Source organism: Platichthys flesus, chromosome 12 (assembly GCF_949316205.1).
Source record: "Platichthys flesus chromosome 12, fPlaFle2.1, whole genome shotgun sequence".
Classification (NCBI taxonomy): Eukaryota; Metazoa; Chordata; class Actinopteri; order Pleuronectiformes; family Pleuronectidae; genus Platichthys; species Platichthys flesus.
The window spans coordinates 4724795-4747941 of NC_084956.1; the positions used below are offsets into that span (position 1 = coordinate 4724795).

The 23147-nt window shown below is 42.1% G+C and overlaps 2 protein-coding genes across 4 annotated transcripts in view; both read left to right on the top strand.

Moving 5' to 3' along the window:
- Positions 1-313: 313 nt before the first annotated feature.
- mrpl57 (mitochondrial ribosomal protein L57) lies at positions 314-2952 on the top strand. Its single transcript, XM_062401632.1, has 2 exons — positions 314-472; positions 2047-2952. Exon 2 carries the CDS (start codon positions 2062-2064, stop codon positions 2371-2373), a length of 312 nt encoding a protein of 103 aa, XP_062257616.1. The 5' UTR covers positions 314-472; positions 2047-2061; the 3' UTR covers positions 2374-2952.
- A 2479-nt stretch (positions 2953-5431) lies between these two features.
- kcnh1a (potassium voltage-gated channel, subfamily H (eag-related), member 1a) overlaps positions 5432-23147 on the top strand; it is a 33047-nt gene continuing 15331 nt past the window's right edge. The window contains exons 1-8 of one of the 3 annotated variants that reach the window (XM_062400387.1): positions 5432-5504; positions 10502-10625; positions 14490-14596; positions 14971-15099; positions 16487-16489; positions 16686-16804; positions 16897-17376; positions 22795-22952. In XM_062400387.1, coding sequence (XP_062256371.1) covers positions 5432-5504; positions 10502-10625; positions 14490-14596; positions 14971-15099; positions 16487-16489; positions 16686-16804; positions 16897-17376; positions 22795-22952 — 1193 coding nt within the window. The remainder of the gene's footprint in view (positions 5505-10501; positions 10626-14489; positions 14597-14970; positions 15100-16486; positions 16490-16685; positions 16805-16896; positions 17377-22794; positions 22953-23147) is intronic. The other 2 variants (XM_062400386.1, XM_062400388.1) reach the window with 2 other exon arrangements.

Genomic DNA, 23147 nt, shown 5'->3' on the forward strand with positions numbered 1-23147 from the left:
ACAAGTATTTGTATGAATATATCTATTTCACGGGATGTTACAAATGTGTCCAGAGGGAGTTGTGTTTGCTGTAATTCTATATTTATTCGATATGCATTGATTTGAATCTGTTTTTATGACCAATAATTACAATTAATTATTGTTAAATTGTTTATTATTGGATTTTAGGATGTAGAACAAATGCAGTGATATTGTCTTTATAAAGTGTCGCTAATGATGAATTGAATTATATAAGTGCAGCTTTTCTAGGGAGGGATTCTTATAAACATTATTTCCTTAAAAGCTACTCGTGAACGGATCTGAACACATTTGAGCCTTCTCCCTCCCCGTAGTTAACCCGGAAGTGGTCTTGTCGGTAGCAGCTGCTTGACACATTTCCCACAGTTCGTGTCTTTTAAACTGATCCGAATCTTGTTGCTTCTTCCTCCTGTCGCGTGAAGCGGATCCTCATCTGTCGCAGGAAGACGAGGAGGTGAGGAAACGACACGTGGCCTCGTTGTATCTGAACGTGAAGCAAAGTGAAATGTCCTCTCGAGCTGCCCTTGGTCTGCAACGTTAGGCTAAAGCTAAGCTAGCGTTAGCACACGTTTTATATCAATGTCATTTTAAATGTGGGTCATATTTATACTTTGGGAGCAACTTTACCTCAAGTAAACAAATACAAGCTGTGGGTTACCTTGTATTGATAAAGATGTAATGTTTACTCGAACTGTGTCATTCACATTATGGGCATTTTATAGGCTTGTATCTTGTTGAATTTACATGTTCCTCTATTTTGTTGCTATAATTATTGTTATTATTGTGACAGAGGCCTAGTCCAATTGTCTGGGTCCCACAGTTCAACTAAAGGCTGTACTGCCTCTCTAAAATATAAAGAGCAAATCATGAAATTAATAAAGATGTTTTCTGGAGAAAATTTGGAAAATGCAACGTTCAGATCAACACATGCCTGGTTTGTTGTGTTTATGGGCTCTGACCTGTGCACATCCACACAAACATGCTGAGGTAATCACTGCTAAATGGTTATACACAGTCCCCAGTAGATGACATCACCAGGTGACGACATTAGAGTTTGTATTTTGTCAGAATAAAAGTCCAAGATCCAGGAATATTAAAGTTACGGCGATTAAGATCAGGAAAAACAAAGTTATCACATTATTGAAGGTGGATCCAGAAAATGTTAGTTGTCTTGAAAAATGAAAAGTAAATGTGACACACTTTTATTTGACTCATCTCCCCATTGTCTGCAAGACTATGAGCACCCCAGAGGCAAATAACATATTTTATATACACATATATATAACTTAATTAAATAGTTGATGGATCAATTGAAACTTCAATCAAACTACAATGGACTCTGTCTGAATCGTCAATCAACTCACTGATAATCTAAAAAGTCTGTCAGTTGTTGCCTTCAAAGCAGAAGCTGTGAAAAGGGCCTGAAAAACACATGGAAGCAGCTCCAGCTTGAAATGTCCACAGTCTGAAATCAATATGTAATCCAGTTTCCGGTTGATCCATCACAACAAGCAGTTTTCTTTCATTCATGCAGTATTGATTATAGCTGCTATAAACAGTTTCTCCTGTGATACAATTGACTTTGAATACAGTGACCCACTAAACCATGAAAGGATGAGATGGTTGATGTGATGTCATGGTCATGCATGGCTGTAAAGTTTTAACATCCTGTGACTCAACACTGTTCCAAAGGTAAACAATTAGTAACTTAATCGACCTCGGACATAAAGTTCAGTCCAGTTTATTAGTCAGATGATGTATAACTCATGGTCAAGCCCGGTGCAGTGGAATGTGTTGGATGAGAACGGGGATCATAAGGTAAATCACACGTATTTGGTTATATTTTACCTCAGAGTCGTAAAATCTTTGTCATTCTCTGCCCATTAAGAAGAGTTCAAATACACAATCCTATTCCAATCCTTCTTTAAACTTAAAATGAATATTAATGTGACATTTATTGTGATCATTATTGATATTGACTGACTTTCAGCAATCACTTATCTAGTTCCCTCCGGTTTACCTTTTCAGAAATAGCCAGCCACCATGTTCCTCACCCTGGCCCTGCTGCGGAAAGGTATCTCCGGAAAGCAGTGGATTGGAAAGTACCGGCGGCCACGGCAGATCACGTGGCAGATGAAACGCAACACACTGAAGCGGCTGGATATCGAGGCTGAGAACGAGTACTGGATCAGCCGGCCGTACATGAGTCCACAGGAGGAGTACGGCCACGCCGCCGAGCGCAGAGCCCAGAACTGGCTCAAGATCAAGGACGCCAAATTCGCCAAATTCCCAGAACACAAGCGCATAACGGATCACCTGAGTCATCTCAACATCACCAAGACGTGGTCGAGTTAATGCAAAACGATGAAACTACACACAAAGACTGTCCTTATGTGACAATACAACCTGTTAATGTGTGAGGGGGAGCTCTGCTTTGTTTTCAACGTGAAGGGGACTCAGGATGTCGGCTGATCGGCTGCCGTGAAAAAGTGTCAAGACTTCGATGACCTGTTTTAACTCCATAAAACAAATCTGCAAACAGATAGGGGTTTTCTGATGGAGAAGGCTTCTCAAGCTTTTTTCAGGAATGATTGGATCTGGACATTTTACATAGTTTGTCTGTCGCAGCAGGAAATTGTTCCGTTCAGACCCGTTCACATCAACGGGAAAATATCCTGAACATTCAGGTGAGGTTGTGCCCTCATCAAGTTTCCTTATCCTCACCTCAGTTCACTTGGATCTTTTTGTGGACATTTCACGAGCTGGAAGGAGAAAAAACCTTGAAAATGTCTGCAGCAACTGACTTAGACAAAGTATTAGGCAAAATGATTTACACAGGTTTAATCTTACATTCTGCTGTATTTCACTTAATTGTGTGTATTTAAAAGGTTCAGACTGTTGGTAATACAAATAAGAAATAAATCTGAGACTTAAGAGTGTAATCCTTTTCTTCAGCCTTTGAAGTGAGAATGAATACATTTATTAGAGGTTCATGTAAATGTCCCTGTTCCATTTATGGATTCACGTGGACCTGTGATAAAGTGATGCTTTACTATCTGGACAAACAAGCAGCTAACCGGTGACTCATGATGGACATTGTGCAGGAGTTTGACCGCCCATGGAACCTTAAGAGTGGTGACATTCGAGCTACTGTGTTTATGGCTTCACTCAAAGCTGCAGACACTGTATTATTACAACACTAACACAGATCTAAAGTAAGAACCAGGGAGATCATTATGGCCTCATGCTTTTTAGAACCTTTCCAGGATCAATCAGTGAAGTTATTTAAAAGCTTTGTGTTTGAAATATGAAAGCAGGACCTGATACAAAGATCAGACTTTAAACACTTTTGGCTAATCTATCATGCAGAGGCTATAAAGTCTAGAGACATTTATATATAGCACAGGATGACATTAAAACAATAGATAAACAAAAGAGCCTCCACCTACATGTGTCCACAGGAAGAGTATTAACTGTTGACTATTAACATTTTTAAACACATCTGCTCAGAACTACATGAAAGTTTATAATGTTTTAAACCTTTCATCAATGATTAACTTGGGGTTGAATTAAAGTGTCACGAAACTGAAGCACTTCTCAAAACTTGAAATTCAACACAACGGTTCAGCTTGGTCCAAACCTGGTTTAACATAAAGGTGATACTCAGTCCAGCACCCAGAGGCCTGCTGGTTTCCAAAGTAGCCAACAAGAAGTCTGAATTCGACCTGTGACAGTAACCACAGGTATTCTTTAAACCAACTACTTATGTAATGTTAGTTTGATTTCGATGAGTTTTGTCACTAGGTCCAGGGTCCAGAAATAATTAAACAGGATTAATGAGCTGGTGGAGGAAAAGCTGTCTGTGGAAGGGTAAGAACTTTACTGCAGGAATCAAAGGGCAAAATCCACCTGGAGAAGTGTCACTGCTCCTCTGGGAAACAAGAGCCCGACTGTAAGTGATTAATCCTCCAGAAACCAGAAAGCTCCCGGGTCGAGTGAAGGGAGATTCTCTGGCAACACAAGTCATCACAATACACTGTTTTAATCTGCTACACACAAGTCTGAGGCACTAAAGTTAAATATATTTACAGAATTAATCGTATTCAATTAAACTCATTAACATCTCAGGAGGCTAAAACGTATGCCTGGTGTAGTTTTTCAGTTGCTCTAGATCATGTGACACAATAAATCACGTGGATAGAATAGTTATTAAAAAAGGGTTTCGTCAATAAATAAATTGTGGCATTAAATTTATAAAACCAAAGAGGAAAATGTTTACCTTTAAGTTTTAGTGGCGGAAGTAGTACTTACATTGTTTACTAAAGTAAAAGCTACCTTCCTTCCTTCCTAAACTACCTTCCTACCTTCCTTAGCTACCTTCCTACACTACCTTCCTACCTTCCTTCCTTCCTAAACTACCTTCCTACCTTCCTAAGCTACCTTCCTACCTTAACTACTTTCCTACACTAACTTCCTACCTTCCTTCCTACCTAAACTACTTTCCTACACTAACTTCCTACCTTCCTTCCTTCCTAAACTACCTTCCTACCTTCCTAAGCTACCTTCCTACACTACCTTCCTACCTTCCTTCCTACCTAAACTACCCTCCTTCCTTCCTAAACTACCTTCCTACCTTCCTAAGCTACCTTCCTACCTTAACTACTTTCCTACACCAACTTCCTACCTTCCTTCCTACCTAAACTACTTTCCTACACTAACTTCCTACCTTCCTTCCTACCTAAACTACCTTCCTACCTTCCTAAGCTACCTTCCTACCTAAACTACCTACCTAAACTACCTTCCTTCCTACCTAAACTACCTTCTTACCTACCTAAGCTACATTCCTACCTACGTAAACTACCTTCCTACCTTCCTAAACTACCTTCCTACCTACCCTCCTAGATACCTCACTACCTTTATTTGTGCAGCTCCTTTCGTACAGTTTAATTAAAGATGCTTCACAATTGACTGATTAGACAAGAACAATACAACAAAGCTGTAGTAACAACAACAAAAATGAAGTACACTATAATAAATAAGAAATACAAGTCTATAAAAACACGTTCTAATAAACTATTAACACGAGATAAACGAATAGATAGATGTAATCTTGAGCGTAAAGGTGATTGAGTCCAGCAGGTGGCGCTGCTGCTCCAGGTGAGGCTGCTGGTGGCGCACCGGACCAACCCCCCCCCGCGCCCCGGCGTTGTTTTCCTCTCCTGGATGATGAGGTGCGTAAAGAGGCGCCAACAGCAGCGTGCCGGGCTGAGGAGGCTGAGGAGGCCGAGCAGGAGGCGTCATCCGAGGAGGAGAGAGGAGCGACGAGCCGCCGCGGTCCCGCACATCCAGCGAGATGCCATGAAGCCGAGCGGCCGCAGCAGAGAGCCACCTGCCGCCTGAGCCCGGAGGAAGGATGGCGGGGGGCCGCAGAGGACTTGTGGCCCCTCAGAATACTTTTTTGGAAAACATCGTGAGACGGTCGAACGGTAAGAAGGAGGATTGATCCACTGACTTCAGATTCAAACATTCACACAGCAGCCCTGAGGCACAGGAGCCGGACAATCAGACCAGTCAACCAATTAAGGGTAATTTAATAAAATGACGGAGGATAATTAGTAACAGAAAGTTAATTAAATCTTCTACATTGAACTACGGTAGTAAACAAAACTGCTGCATGTTGGTTTTACAATCGTATCATTCACGGTAATCTTATTAATGCAATTAGTTGAGGTTATTCGTTTCTCAGATCGTGACAAAGCTCCTGGTTCTAATTGGGATCATTAAGTGATTAAATGTACAATTAGGGACCAGTGGAAGTCTAAATTGAAAAATGACGCACAGCAGAAACGTCTAGTCTGGACACTGACGTATTCACGTCTTCATATAAAGGTGCAGATTGTGTTAGAAGAAAAAACAAACTGTCATATCCGTCAGAGCACGATCTCCAGTGTGAGAGCACTCAGCTACAAACACATTGAAATTCAACTGTTAGACTTTTCCCTTATGCATTTTTATGTCAAACATCTGGATAAGTGGTAGTTGTAGTTTTCTATTCAAACATCCAGCTGTGCTCAGTTGCTGCCATTCATTTATTATTCTGCATTTTTAATAGTGTGGCTGATAAAAAACCCTGAAAGGACATTGCACCCTTTTAAAAACAACCTGCACCACGAGGCCTCGCCGGTGAAACCACCAACCTCGAGGATTTTGATGAGCAATGGTGAAACAAATTAAATCATTTTCAGTCAGTTAAAAAAGTTTTTCCTCTCAGCACACAGACGTCTCCGCTTTAAACTGGAAATGAAAAAGCTATTAAAAGACCATAAGTAACAGTGAGTATTTAAACAGTCACACCACTAGGACAAATGTCATTTTGGCCAATTAGTGCTCAGTGTGGCGTCCAGATGTGGAGACAATTAACCAGATCAGAGGGCTGAACACTGATGGGGGGGCCCATAGTGTGTTGGGGACATGTCAGTAACCATGTGACCTCTCTGCAGTGTTAGACCCCGATAGGAGGTGACAGGACAGACTGGAGGGTTAGGACACCAGACAGGATGGTGTTTGTTTCCTGTCACCGGCCTGGATGTGCACCAGTTCAAATGCTCCAGCGCTAATGTCTTCTCTTTTCAATGGGGGTTTGGTTTTATTTTCATTTTTTGGCCCATCCGCCAGAACGTGACAAACCAACACGTGTCTTTTTGTGTTCTCTGTTTATTTGTGCCTCTGCTGCACATGTTGAAATCCGTCGTGACAGAAGGGAAACAACTTATTTAGAAAGGACTGAAGCTTCTCCTCTAGGTAAATGTGTGATATCTAAATCCCTACAGTGCATAACATCCTGTTAGAAAAAACAAATCCGGCCTTTTAAGACAAAAGCAAAAGGATATGTGTTTCTCACGACCTTGGGCGGTCTATGGATTAGTGAGCAGTAAATCCATCTGAAGCTAGAAACAAGTCTGGATTATCACTTCAGGATGCCACCAGGAAACAATGGAGCGACTTGTGAGAGACACAATGGTGGTGTGTGTGTGGGGGGGGGGGGGGGGGTAGTTCACAAACAATCACACGTTCCTTTGGATGTAACTTCCAATCGTTCATTGTCAAATAATCGCCTCCGAGCTCCAGTCGTCAGGGTTCATGTCTGGGACGCTCACCAGGAATAACAAAGTAAGCTAACATGCAAAATATGGGGTTTGCTAGAAAACCACGAAAACCTCAAAGTACATTTTTCCTGGGTCCCGAAATTAAACTAGGTTTATCCTGTTTAGTTCTGGAAAATCTTGAAAATTGGACCTGTAATTAACTAGATGGATCGAGACAAGACTCTTTGCTAAGTTTCTGGAGGCCTGCTGGATGTGCTTATGATTTGAATGTACTTATACTTTACTCGAGTATATGTATTTTCTGTTTATACAGTAGCTTGACTCCTCTAGGTTTAAGAGGGACATGTTTTACGTTTTCATGTCAAACGTTTATGACTGTTATAAATCACACTAATATTTCACCCAAAAGGAAAATATGAAACGCTTGTTTGGACCCAAATCCCCTGGATCATGAATCTCCTGAACCATGGAGACGTTTCCATTCGAAACTTTAAATAAGTAGTTGTCTAAGACACAGAGACTTTGAAGTATCCAATATATCACAGTTAACAACAAAAATCACAGAAGATAGAAAAATGCGCCTTTAAAACCAGGACCAGCTTCAGCCTGTTGTGTTGATCAGACAACAGATTGTCTCACTGTCGTGTTCTGAGCCTGAAGGAAACATTCAGGTTTTACTGATTTGCTCTACCTGTCTCTCTCTCTCTCTCTCTCTCTCTCTCTCTCTCTCTCTCTCTCAATCTCTCTCTCTCTCTCTCTCGGTTGACACGTTCCCATCTTTTTTTCGTTGTTTAACATCCAGCAGATGTTTCTCACTGTGTATATTCTCTTAACCTCCTTTTTCTTTTCAAACATTTCAGTTTGGACACTGTCACATAAGCAGACAGGTACTTTGAAGTTTAGTTTGACGTGCTGCTCGTGTACAGTCTACTTCTCATTTGTAATGTTCTATACCAAATGCTGTTAATTTACAAAGCACTGGACTGAGGCAATGTGTTTTTTTGTCCAAATTTTGTTGCATCACCAGAAGTAAACGAACAAATCCGGTTCTGATAAGAGCTTTTGACTTTACGCTTCTCTGATCACAAGAGTAACATCCATCTGATCATTGTAAAATAACACGTTGGCATGGAACGTCTTATGCTTTATATTCTGTCAGTGTTCTCATGCTTCTAACTGTAACTTTTATTTAGTGTGTGTGTGTGTGTGTGTGTGTTTACATGTGGTATACAATCTCTGTGTGTGTTTTGTATCCGGTTTTTCGTCGTCCCCTTGTTGTAATGTGTGTGCATAGCAGGGTGGTTTGCCTTGAGATTCCGAAATATTAAAAACCGTTATATCTGCTCGTTCATATCTTTTACCAAAGTTCAGTCGATTTTTTTAAATTTATCGAAAATAAGTATTCCAAAAAAAACATAAATGTCACATATGCACAATTATATCTTCCCGGCTAAGGAACTAAACTTTACATTTATTGTGATTCCTGCTGCCAACAGTCAAACAAACCAAATCCATGCACCTCGTTATTATATATGATTTTTGAGTAATCAAATCTAATTTGATCAAAGAGGTATTTGCCTAATTAGCATGAAATAATTGTGGTATTTTCCGATATGACCCTTTTGGAGCCTCATAGACTCATAGGCTCATTTTGAAGGTTCAAATATGACATTAGTCAACTAGAACCAACCACACGTTCAAATGTTAGACTGACTTTATGTTACTTATTTAGCACAAAGTATTTTGTGTTTTGAATAATTTCATTCCCGTCGTATTCAAGAACTCCATTCTGAGGAAACTAAAAGAAAGAAACTTTCAGTAAGTGAACAATGAACAAAGTTTGACTGCCTTTTAGAAAACATTTAACTCACTAGGTCTCTCAAAGGCTTTGAGCTGGAACGTTTTCTTGTGTGTTTCTCATTGCATGAGTTGATGTAGTTGATCAATCAATACACACGTTAAGTGTCAATGTTACAACTTGGTTCCTATTGGCTCTTGAATCACAGGCTGAATGAAGGGAAGTTTTGTGTTTGGTTTTTAAATGGTCCAATTTGCAGAGAGTGGATATTAAGAGGAAGTATTCTTTACAGTACATTCAAAAATATGAATACCTGCTGTCTTAAAAGTTTTAAATATCATTGAAATAAATATGTCATTAATTCTCCTTATGTGTCAGGATTTAGTATTAAGCTATAAGAAATATATATGTAAATGTGGAGGTATTTTAACAGTTAATTATGCGAACAGTGAATATTCAATTTGTTACATGTACTTCACCTGTGCATGTTTTACTCATAATGGTTACATCATAAAACCATCTGTTAAAATGTAAGAAGCGTTATCCATTAATTGGAGACTTGTCAGTGCCAGTATGTGAATGTTAATTACAAAACTGCTGCCGTCAACAAAATAGGATGGAAGCAACATGGGCAATTAAAATGTACATGCAACTCATTGATTATTAATTCACACTATAGCCATGAATAAGTTTAGCTCGAAGCCAAACCCGAAAGCCGGCTGACATTTGAATAAGCAAAATGCACAGTATGACAATGAATCTACTCCGTTAACCATGACATTTAAAAAACTGATGACAGCAGGTATTAATATTTGTACACAGTATTAGCCAGGAAGGAGTACTTTATCATAATAAATCTGCAAATTGGACCAAATAACAAACACGAGAGAAACAGCTAACGAGGCCTTTTACACACTCAACACAAGCAGACGACAACACGAGCTGCTAATGAGCATCTCCTAATAAGAAAGTCAAGCAAGCAGATATTTAGATTTGTGTGTGTGGAGTGTGTAATGGGCCGTAGACCCTCACGGACACTGATGAAAATCTTAGTAAAGTGTGTGTTGGCTCTTTAACGGCCGGGTCCCTGAATCTTTTTAGAGATGAGGGACAACATAACGAGCTAAATGCACATTTTCAAAACAAGACGTTTCTAAATAAACACACACAGGATGAAGGATAATCAAATCAGATATGAGGTTCTGTAGCTGTGGAGTGAGGACAACTTCCATCGTATTGCTACTGAATATTTAAATGGTGCAATTGGGTCCCAGTATAATCGCTGAATCACTCTAATGCTACAGTCAATGTCTTCTCTCTTCCCTGTAAATTATTTCAAATGCCAGTATGTGCACTTTTCTTCTCCGCAAAGTTATTGAAGGTGACATTTTTCTCTTTAAACTCAAGGTTATATACTTTACTTTTTTATTTGCTATACTTATACTAACATTTGCTTCTGTGGCCTGTCAGTGTTTGAATAACTTTGGCCTCTTTTCCCTTCTCAAACTCTGATTAAAGTGTTTGTATCATGTCTTCTGTCTTAATGTCTGAAGTTATCTGCCCTTTCACTCTCCACCAGATACCAACTTTGTGCTGGGAAACGCTCAGATCGTGGACTGGCCCATCGTCTACAGCAATGATGGTTTCTGCAAGCTGTCTGGGTACCACAGGGCAGAGGTGATGCAGAAAAGCAGCACCTGCAGGTAGGGGATCCGTGTTTCTTAGTATAGAACCTTACTGTACACAAACTAAAATATAATCACATATAAAAGTTATACACTGTCTCCCATGCCCCTGAAAACAAGGACAATGGACAGTGTGAAGAAAAGGGACATTTTCATGATGGCACTAGGTAAAATGCTAAGGGATCACCAAACTTATTACATTACATCCTGAGGGAGTTATAAGTGTTGCGTGTGATATCCTGTAACAGTCTGATAGTTGATGACAGATTTCACTCGATAACACAAAATGTCAGCCTCATTGTGGAACCAGAGGAACCGTCAGGCGTCGGCAGGATTCATGCTCTGTGCAACATTTCCCGGCGGTCCATAGATGGATGTTTCAAACTGGACCTAAGTGGTGCACGAGGAACCACCGAGCACTTGATTTACAGCTCTATCGTTTCCAACGTGAATTACGATTATTAGCTGTGTTTGTTGCGCTCTGCAGGGTGGCTGAACTCGTGGTGAGCAGCTCAGCTTTCTGGCTCTCAGGAGACCTTATTTATACCAGACGTAACTGAGAGGGAGACTCTGGTTGGACCCCGTCCCCCACTGTCCCTCGGCGGGGGAAGTTAAAACCATACGCTTGGTTATTTTGACAGAAATGAGGAGAACACTCCTCATTGGATCTAATGATATTCCCGTCGTTAAAGAGAATCCAGTGGATTTGTTTTCTCCTGCGACACCAGGAGCCCGATAACGAAGACGCAGATCTGTGATGTAACCAGCCGGTACAAACTGAAACTGCCTCCACCTCACTGACTGGAACAGGGAATAAAGAGAAATTCTTTCAAATGAGTCGTCCTCATATCGGAGCGAACGCCTTCAGCACTTGTGTTTTTATTGTACCTGTAATAAACATGTCAGTAAAACGCTTCTTTAACGGGATCACTCTGAAGCAGTCGGTGCTGCCAGATTTGAAAACCGTGGGAGACGGTGTGTGTCACAGCCGGCGCTGCGCCTCTCACAGATTCAGACCCTCGGCTCCCTGAGCATAAGCTTCAGTTCATGTGCCAATACAAACATTTAACAGTGTGAGACAATTTAAGGCTTATATTGGATTGCTCCATCGAGGGGAGTCTGGTGTTTATAAGAGGAAGGAAAACTCCTAAAATCTTCCATTGTATCTTTGGTAGGTATTTAAATGTGTGTATAACCTGAATATATATGTATAGTATATATTCTAAACCAGCCTGTTTGCTTGGCCTGTGGCTACTGTCACTTCTTTATTGTTTGTGTGCTGTTATTAGAAAACTCTGTGTCCATTCTACCTGGTTTATCTGCAGTGGACATTCTACAGTATACAACCTTCTTCATAAAATTAAACCTAATTTGCTCAGAGGTCTGTTTAGCAATCGACACAGTCTGCAGACCCAAGTTCAACCTTTTTCAAAATAAAAGCTCCGTTAATCAGCTCAATCTAAAGCATTGCAGCAAAAAAACAAACACCGTGCCTTTATTTTGCAGACAAATGGCTCAAGGCGACCCAGTCACTGTTGTTTATCCAAGGATGTAGAAGAAGACACGTCCCACCCTGTCCATGATGGGTTAGGATGAACGGTTTGTGAGATATGTGTTTCAGAAACCAACAGAAGGTTGTGGAATTAGTAGATTAATACATTTCAGGCAGTGGCTCCCCGTTATCTACAAGTTTAGCAGCAGTAATTAATCAGCAGGAGACTTTGTGTTTTTGTCGGGTCACATTAGGCCAGTTTGCTGCTTCAGAATTCAGATGTTAAGATAATTGAAACCTAAGAAATCATTAACATTTTGCACAACTGTTCTTGTCATTAGCCTCATATCACTAGTGTATACAGTTGTAGTAATAATTTTAAAATATCTTATTGTTAGCTGCTGGGTTGCATGACAGTGGATAAACTGAGAAAGCAAACCCTCCTGTCCTTTTCATACCTTGAGTCATATCAACTGTATTTGAACTGCGTTGTACAGGAGCAGCAATCTACAGATTCATCTTCCTTCTCGAGCCTCGATGATTATGAAGCATTAAACATTCAGACTGTGGCTGTTTTGATGTCGAGTGTGACTCAAACATTAAAATGTGAACTCACTCCTCTTTTAGGTTCTAATAGCTCAACCTCTTTCACTGTAGATGCGCGCGGGTCAAAGATGTTTATTTCCATTTCAACCGCTCTTATTTTGATGCACGTCTGTTCAATTATGCATAACTCCTTCTCCGCGTCGGATCCCGTGAACATACAGTGACAGACCTGTGGGAATTTTCTCATGCATGACAAGAAAGCTATTGAGGTTTTTTTGTTTTTTTTCAGGCGTTTCTTTTATTTCCTCCTTTGAAGTTAAATCCCTCTCAGCTGCCGGAGAAGAAGAGAGAGGACATTCGTCAGTGATGTTCCATCGAGCGCTGGTCTGAAGAGTCTCTGCAGTGTCAGAACGCAGTCTCATTAAATTTAGCCTTCCTCTTGTATTTCACAACAAACTCCGTTATATTTAGCTCACGCTGGAACACGCTGCTACCGGGGGTGGCAGACACGAGCAGAGTGAGATGAATGTCTCCGGTTAAATGTGCTCACGGTTGCTTGACCCATCTCCGGGTTTAATTGGTTTTTGTGCGGTACTTTGCATTTGGCCAATTAGAGACCAGATTGCATTTATCTTTTTTATGCTTTCAGGATACATTTCAATGAGCATTAATCTGCTCCGGCTCCATGTTTAATGGAGCCTATTCCTGCAGCGTAAACCTCTCTGAAGATCTCCGGAGCAATCAGCCCATCTGCACAAATTAGCTGACTCTTTAGCTCATGATCTTTTAGAAAATATACATTTATATTTAAGTGGACATCAAAGGTTGAAGTTTGAAGGCTTAATGCTCGTTGTAAACTTGTTGTTTGGTTTCTTTGGTCTGTGCCGACGCTTGGTTGCAGCTTTCTACCTGAAACCCTAAAAGTGACCCATACGGTGATGGAGCTGCACGGCTGCTCCATAGAACCCTGAAGCTGCCCCCCCCCCCCCCCCCCGCTGCTGCACAAAGAGCTGTTACGCCTGCCTTGCTCAAACTGAAGAGTCAGTTGATTTTGCCGATATCGATCACAGCGGCATCACCTTGCTTTGTTTATTCAAGGTTCATTCATATTGAAAGTATCGTGTCTTCAACTTGCACCGAACTGATCACTGCACTTCCTTGAGCCATAATCAATACACCTACCCAGTGTGAAGCTGATAAGATGAAAGATTCTTGAGACATAATAACCCCAGACAGACAGACAGACAGAGAGACAGACAGAGAGACAGACAGACAGAGAGACAGACAGAGAGACAGACAGACAGACAGACAGACAGACAGACAGACAGACAGACAGACAGACAGAGAGACAGACAGAGAGACAGACAGACAGAGAGACAGACAGAGAGACAGACAGAGAGACAGACAGACAGACAGACAGACAGACAGACAGAGAGACAGACAGACAGACAGACAGACAGACAGACAGACAGACAGACAGACAGACAGACAGAGAGACAGACAGACAGAGATTTCTGGAATTTGCCGGCAGTGTAAGTTAAAAGTTAGATTTGTATCCGTATCATGCTCGTTACGCATCACAGGAAGTATCAAGTGTTCAAATCACACCACCAATAACAATAGACATACCCAGTGTGAAGCCAATGAAATGAATGGTTCCCGAGATTTCTGGAATTTGCAGTTCGATTGCTTATCTTTTTGTGGTCTCTAGTTTTATTGTTTTTTAGAAAATTTTGATTTATATTAAAGGAGAGGTTTAAGTATAGGATGATGATATAAATGCCACAGTTTCAGGATCCATCTATTAAATATTTAAATTGTCACTTCCCTCTGTGTTTTCCCAGCTTCATGTTCGGAGAGCTCACAGACAAGGACACGACGGAGAAAGTGCGACTGACGTTCGAGAATTATGAGATGAACTCGTTTGAAATACTGATGTACAAGAAGAACAGTGAGTATCGAGTGAGCCGCGTGTGTAAGAGAAGGAGAGAAATACGCTGTTCCACTCTCTTGTCATGCAAATGTATTCACAGCCCGTGTGAGATGTTGAGCCGAGTTCAAAGACAGCCCAGGACATTTCTACCTCTGTAGAAATGTGCTAATTGGTCCAGAGCCAGACCAGAGGAAACATTCCCCCACAAAAAAGGTGACGCTGTGTGGTTGTTTCCTCTCGCAGGTGGAACCTTCCTCTGCTTGCAGGTGGTGCAGGGAACTGGAAACTCTCCACAACTTTTCTCTTTTTACTTGACACTGTGCAATCAGGATTCTCTGCTACATGCACATGCAGGTAAACACGTGTGTTGTTCTTGTGTCTGTTACTTCCAGGGACGCCGGTGTGGTTCTTTGTGAAGATCGCGCCCATTCGAAACGAGCAGGAGAAGGTGGTCCTGTTCCTGTGCACGTTCAGCGATATAACGGCCTTCAAGCAGCCCATCGACGACGACTCCTCCAAAGGTTAGAGTCGAGACCTTTCCTTTGTTCAGCCTCACGCCCTCTGTCAGACTTTCTGAGGCAGCGGAAGTTATTTCTACGTCCCGCAGATTAAAATAAGGGCATCGAATGATCTCAAACTTTTCATACAGAGATCATCAAATGAGAGCGGTGGAGGAAATCACCACTCGACCTTGTGCGCTGTGCATCTGCTCCGACAAGTACCCAGTCTATCAAACACGCCCCCCCCACACACACACACACATCACGGAGGTTATCAGCTCACACACACAAAGAAACGATTCATGTTTCCACTGAATAACTGCAGGAACTGTTGAAGACGGCTGGAATAGAGCATGACTGAGTGCAGAAGAGCAACTAGGAACACACAGTGGAGAGTCATCGTAGCATCAACAGGTAGCATCACAGCTACTGACTCTCTCACAGGCGACATGGCCTGCGGGCGACCCCAACCAGCAAGGGTCTGTGCTGCCGGAAAAGAAAGTGGCTGCAGTTATTCCTTATTCCTATGAAGACAAGAATAAATCCATGTGGCTAGAATAAAAGGACCTGGTATTGACAAAGCAGAACTCCACCACAGGAGCTGCTGATCAGCAAATGTTCACATGAGGTCGTTTTGAAATAGTTTGGCTTTAACTTTGAGGAGAACTTCACAGATTCTACGCTCTGAAAATCTGTTATTAGATCTTTCATATATGAGAGGAAATTGAATAAAAGCTTTTTTTTTGGGCTCCAGTTTGCACAAAGTCTGATAAATGGTTTAAAATCACTCACTTATCAGTTGGGTGTGAAGAATTGAAGCTTGAAAATGAAATAGTTGGATCTCATCTCTACCTGGGGCTACTCGAGTTGCATTGTGGGTAATGAGAGCAGCAGATTTCCACGAGAAGCAGAATGCGTGGAATAAGAATTCCGATTTATTTTTATTTTTTATTTTAATCATCCATCTTGAGTCTGACTATGCCACAGGGGTGCAACGCTAAATCTGTGAGCTTGCATAAGGTAATTATTTATGGATCAGTATCATTAAAGTTATTTATTTAAAATTCAGCAGGGTTATGAATTTAACAAGTAATGGCACAGGATATAAACTGGAATATAAACCATCACAACCTAGAAACCAGAACCTGCTACTTATTGCAGCTTAAGAGAAACATATTTAAACATTAAAAGGCCACTGCAGTTGTTATAAATCCACAGTAGAAATGTGCAGCGTCCCAGTAGAAGCCCAGTTCTCCTGTTAAAGGATGTTTTGACCTTTCAGTTGGTTCTTCAGTCGGTTTCACGCTGTCGACATGAAGCCACTGGACCCCAAAACATTAAATGAGAAATCTTTCGAGTCAGACATCGTCAACTTGTCCGAACACACACCTGAGGCCTTTTCTTAAAGCTGGTGATGCAGTGCACACACTCAAGGTTTGAGAACTCCTGTTGCCAAACAGTTTGTTTTAAAAAAGAAAACAACACTTCAGATTGTGAGCCTTATGAAGAATCCCCACGTGTTTAGAAAAATCTGCTGCCGCCCTGAATACATCTCTAAATTTAAACCTAAAGCTTGAGCATATACTGTTTGTGTTTGTGATCCTCAGGCTGGGGGAAGTTCGCCCGACTGACTCGAGCTCTAACGAGCAGCAGAGGAGTCTTACAGCAGCTGCAGCCCACGGTCCACCAGGGAGAGAACGTCCACAAGCACTCACGCTTAGCTGAGGTACAGACCAGTCACCGACTCTTCTCCACTGATAGAATCTAAACACATACTCCTCTGAGCCGCTAAACTTTCCCCGTGACATTTCTCCACAGGTTCTGCAGCTCGGCTCAGATCTCCTCCCTCAGTACAAGCAGGAGACGCCCAAAACCCCCCCTCACATCATCCTGCACTACTGCCTCTTCAAGACCACGTGGGACTGGGTCATCCTCATCCTCACCTTCTACACGGCCATCATGGTGCCCTACAACGTCTCCTTCAAGACCAAGCAGAACAACGTGACGTGGCTGGTGGTGGACAGCATCGTGGACGTCATCTTCCTGGTGGACATCGTTCTGAACTTCCACACCACGTTCGTGGGGCCCGCCGGCGAGGTCATCTCCGACCCCAAGCTGATTCGGATGAACTACCTGAAGACGTGGTTCGTCATCGACCTGCTGTCCTGTCTGCCCTACGACGTCATCAACGCCTTCGAGAACGTGGACGAGGTGAGTGACCCTGGCGTCACAGGAACCATTCAATCAAACCATCACTTCCATGTCAGATCTTCACGCCGATCATCTGCATGTTCCACCGTGACCATTTTCTGTTTTTCTTTGTCTCATGTGATCATAAATCTAATATTTATGGGGGGGGGGGGGGGGGTGTTAGACTGCTGGTCAGATTAAATAAGTCTGTGAAATTGTGACGGCAATTTATCTGACAATTTATAGACGAAATCAAAACTAATCAGCGGATGAATCGATGATTGACGGAGCTAATGGGACATTTAATCAGCCGTTAGTTCATGTGTTGATTTATAGGTCAGTGGGTCTTGCTGTGTGGAGTCAGGTTCTGCTCGGGCTTCCTCCCACAGTCCAAGGACATGCCCACTGGACACCGGTTGACTGGAGACTATATATTGAGCTGTAAACATGAGTGTGAATGGTTGTTTGTCCCTGTGGGTCGGCCCGGTGATAGGCTGGCCACCTGTCCAGGCTTTACCCCGCCTCTCGCCCAGGGTTGGCTGGGATTGGCCCAGGCTGCTTTCAGGGTCCCTCCCCTCTGACCCTCACAGGACAAGTGATGTAGATAATGGAGGGATAGATTTTGAATTAGTGATACATAATTGTTGTGCGCTAATGAGAGCCCAAGCAATATGGATTTTTGTGGGTTGATGCTGATACCAATATTAGGGCGGAAAGAAAAAAAACAATATATCAGCAAATATATTGATATTTTACAGTTTAACTAAAAATAACAACACAACAAAACACCAACAAATATATAGAACTGATAGAATCAGAACCTGTATATCATTCAGGCTTCTGTGCTTATGTACAAAATCTTCCTAATGAAAGTAACATTACGGAATATTATCTGATTTACTCAACTCTCAAATATCAATGTTGATATTCAAAGGTCCAGTACTGGTGTGTTGTTGTTGTTGTTTTTTTAAATTGTAGTTAAAAGATGCAGTAGTTTTGTGTAACTTCTAAAAAATGCAGACTTGTTCTTTGCCTGCTCAGGTTCTTAACTGTGTTAAGATTGAAGAGCTGATCCTTTTGACTGGAGCCGGCAGGTTATTAGGTTTCCATGCAGGCACTCGACCACATTTAATAACCACTGTAGCCCGACATCAGATCCGGCTGCACTGGTTGTTGTTTTGTATGGTGACAGTGAAAAAGTGAGTTTGAGTGAGCAGCATAATAAAACGTGTGCGTGCTGATCTCAGGAAGGACGCGGGGTGTTGGGTGGAGTGACTGCGGCCGGATCTTGAGATAATTGGCCCATTTTAATTGGGACTGGAGCGTTTACATTATTAAACTGAGGCTCTCTCCTCAGAGCTCAGCCGTGGCACTAATGCACCGAATCCACTGACACCTCCCTGCAGCTGACACAAGGATTAAATCGTGGGAGAACATGTGATTGTCACTTTATCATTAAGTGGGATTATGCTTACATGAACCTCGAGCTGCTGTCGGACGTGCACTGAGCTTCAGGTATTGTACAGAGGAGATGCCAGATGACATGAAGAAGATGCCAATGAAGACCTGGAGAGACCATGAGATTCAAAGGCTTTTGGTGATAAGGACCGATAAACAAAAACATGTGGCCTCCGTGAACGACCTCAGGAACCTTTCTTCATGATGTGAAAGAATGTTTATCAACTTTTTTGTTAGATTTTAAGGGACTTCTAATCTGAAGAAAATCAGGCATATTTAATGGATTGATATTTATGATTTGGACTATGTTAGATGCATTTAAACCATTTAGCTTATCGGACCGCTCCCTTTTTTCTTTTACATTTAGGTATTTAGACACTCATGTGTAGGATTGTTTTCGGCCCCAATGGAGGTTTGTGCTCGACTATGTAATACTCCAGTTTTATTTATGGGAACAAATGGCCTCTCAGATTGTAATCATGTTAAAATATTCTATATCTGCTGATGAAATCCAATCAGAAAACATCCAGCTGACGCTCACTTTATAGCTTTATAGCTTTACAGTGCAACTACAGCTTCTGAATCTGATCCAAATGCTCCTTTAAATCACTGATTTCCTTTCTCCGCCAACACACACGCACAGACACACACACACACAAACACACACATTGATTAAATGGATCCTTGGGTTCCTGCACTTGCTGGTTTTCATTATATCAATGCATCACCGTGTGCGGACGCCTCCGTGTGCTTGAATGTGTCTCATGATGTGTGTGTGTGTTGTTGCAATGACGTGGCCGTGCACAGTGCTGCGGTGGCATTAGAGCACGCACACAGCGAGCGGCTCGGTGGACGTTGGCTCTCGGGGGCCGTCGGGCAGCACGTCCCCGTGTGAGGGGACACGACGCTCTGTGGTGAGACTCGTATCTGCAGCTCCAGCGTTTTTGTGCTTTCTAGTCTTTCAACACTTCAGCATCTGAATCGCTGACACGCGTCCGAGCAGAAGAAGAAGTCAGGGGTCAGCAGGGCCAGAAAAACAAGGCAGAAGAAGAGAAACAACAACGACTTCAAAAGGACCAGCCTGGTGTTATTTGATCTTTTTAGTGCTGTTAAGAAGAAAACAAGCCTAAACTGCATTTATTTTAATATCAAATATTGTTTTTTTTACAGCTGAGGTACAAAAACTACTGAAAACACAAGAAGTGAGTGAGTTTTCACCTCTTTATGGGATACGAATGAAAAACACATTCAAATCAGAGGTCGGACATTCAAACCAATACACTAACTCCTGCTCATCCTCGGACAAGGCACACACAGTAAACTACTGTAATGTATATTGGACTTGCCAATGATGGACATATCACTGCAACCTATGATAAGCTTTGGGACACATTGTCTCTAAACCCACATCAGAACCTTCAGGATCATCTTCCGCTGCCACGACTCAGCGATTCCAATTTGCTCCAAACTGCTTTGAGGCGAATCCGTGGCCACGAGCAGACGAGGGGTCGGTAAACAGTCGGCCAACGTTAAAGCAGCACGAGAACATATTGCCGCTGCTACAGATCTTAACGACTGACATGAATAACTTTGATGGCTGCCCCCCCCCCCCCCCCCCCCAACAGGTTTTACAAACTGGGAAGTGGAAGATCGTTAGCGAGGAGCGGCTGTCAAAGTTATTCTCGGCAAAATCTTAAAATCATCACCTTGAGACTGAATCTCCGAGTTATCGTCTCATTTCAGTTTCTAACGACCCGACCAGCAGAGAAGGATCCGCTCCACGCTGTCGTCTGATTGGCTGAGCAAACAGCTGATTGTCTGCATGCTCCGGTCACTGCACACGTTTACAAGCACAGAGAATGTTTATTTTCTATTTTTTTATCTTTTCATTTTAAAGCCTGATTATTGATTTTTTTTTCTCATGTGTTTAATCCATCGCTTACCACTGATCAAGTGTCTTCTCTCTTACTTGTGCTTTTTTTCGTATTTGTTTTTCTTCTTTTTCATCCCTCTGTTCTGTTTGCATGCCCCCCCCCCTCCCCCCTCCCTACCTCTTCCGCCTTTGTTCATGCATGGGACGCGATGGGAAGAATTGGAACCACCGAGCTGTCACTCAAGTAGGCTTCAGTTTGATCAGAATATGATGATGATGATGATGATGATGATGATGATGATGATGATGATGATGATGATGAACAGTTTTGTGTTTTTCCATTTTTCACATGCACCACTGACACACACACACGTCTCCCTCCCATCAACGACCTCATCTCCTCACACACTTACCACGGTTATCCTCGCGCCGCCATTTAAGCTGCCCCCCCCCGCCCCCCCGGTACCCAATGTGAACGATGGCCGACGCATCGATGCACGAAATAAATGTCACAAATGTCACCGCCAAAGCTTTTCACTGCCAGGAGACGACATCGATCAGATTGTGTTCCGCAGTTTGAGAATGAACAACAGCGTCATTAAAGTTGCATGAGGGCTGATGGCCAAAAAGAGACTCACACCTTCAGGCCCATTTAGCTCAGCTCAGACTTCTGTTGTGGGTTTCTGTGTTTACTGATGAAACCAGTAAGATGCACATTGTGTTAGTTAAGGAGGTTTTTGTAACAATTTAGAAACTTTTCAAAAAACGTATTCCCTCTTTTTCTGGTCTTCATGCCGAGCTGAGTCTCATCTCCCTCCCGACGCCAAAACGTTGAACTATTCCTTTAATGACGTGTTGTTTATTTTTCCATTCCTATTCAGCGTCGCACCTTTTTCTCTCCACTCGTGCGTCGTGAGTCGAGCTGCAGCAGCAGAGCTCCACAGCACCACACTGCAGTGCTAATTGAATTGTGTTGTTGGAGCTCAGGTCGGTAAAGTGATTTTAGTGAAGCCGAGGTGTCCGGCAGCTTGATCGGATCGAGTGACAGCGAGCGCTGCAGTTGTAGGTCTGCTCGCACTGCAGACTACAGCACATTAGCAAAATCAATACCCCTCCTACCACCACACACACACACACAACCACACACACAGACACACACGCTCACACACAATAGCAGCAGAGAGCAGAGCAGACTGATGGGATTGCAGTTGTCTGTTTGAATCACTGAGTGGGTGCTTCACTGCACAGTTAAGCTGAGCAGACATTTAGCTGCTGGTTGTGTAACGTATACTGTATAGATATGTGTGTTGTGGAATTGCATCACATTGCAGGGGAAGTTTGTTTTTAAATCATCTCGGCGCATGTTAACATTGTTGTGTTGCTCTTGTGGTCGTATCACATCACATAAAACTGGTTCATTTAAACTGCTTCCTGTCATCACACCCACCGGAGGAAGTCCCTTTATGTTCACAGCTGGTTTCATGTTGACGAAGAACATTATTCAGACTGAGGCAGATTCTTGTGAATCATGTAGTTTAATTGTAAATAACAAAATAATACAACTATAATTCTTGCACCTATTTCTCTGCATGAAGAGCCATCCAAGTTAATTTTATCCAGCAAGAGCTTAATTAATCCCAGTAGGAAGCTGCAGCCTTACAGCAACCAGTCACTCATGGATAATGAAACACAAACAGCATAAGGACCCAGAGAGAGAGGAAGATGGAAAAATGAAATAAGAGAAAAACATTAGTGAAACGTTCTATAATTAGAACTAAACGAGTGATACTGTGCTGCAAATATATACTGGAGGGTGTAATTGATAACACTCTCCATGTGGCATTAATATGCAATACATGAACACACAATTATGTAGTTGTAAACAAATAACTCCTATAACTGCTGTGGGCACCTTTAAGTTAATAAATCATAATACAGTACAAACCATCTGTAATAATATGCAATATTTCTAGATATGATAATTTATAATTGCTGTAATAAACACTTATAAAGTCCTCCCAGCTGTATAAAGTTTGTTTGATGCTGTGTATTAACATAGTATAAAGTGTAATGGGCCTTAGAGTGGTTCTCTTTGTATAATTAATATACTTGTATTTAAACTTTGTTCCTTTCTGTCGTTTCTCGATGTTGTTTTAAAGTCTGTCTCTTTCTCCTCTTTGGTTTTTCCGTCGCAGGGCATCAGCAGTTTGTTCAGCTCGCTGAAGGTGGTCCGGCTCCTCCGTCTGGGTCGGGTCGCCCGCAAACTGGATCACTACATCGAGTACGGGGCGGCCGTGCTGGTCCTGCTGGTGTGTGTCTTCGGACTGGCTGCCCATTGGCTCGCCTGCATCTGGTACGTTTATACATCACTAATTCATAGTTTCATTTGACTCTATATCTTTGATGAAACTTGCTCTTGGGCCAGAATTTTCTGTCCTTACAAACCCAGTACGCATCCTGGTTTTGTTTCTGAACCCCGACACCAAGCTGATGGTTTTCCCAAATGTAAGAAATCAAGTTTATAGACGAGCCAACGTGACCAAACTCG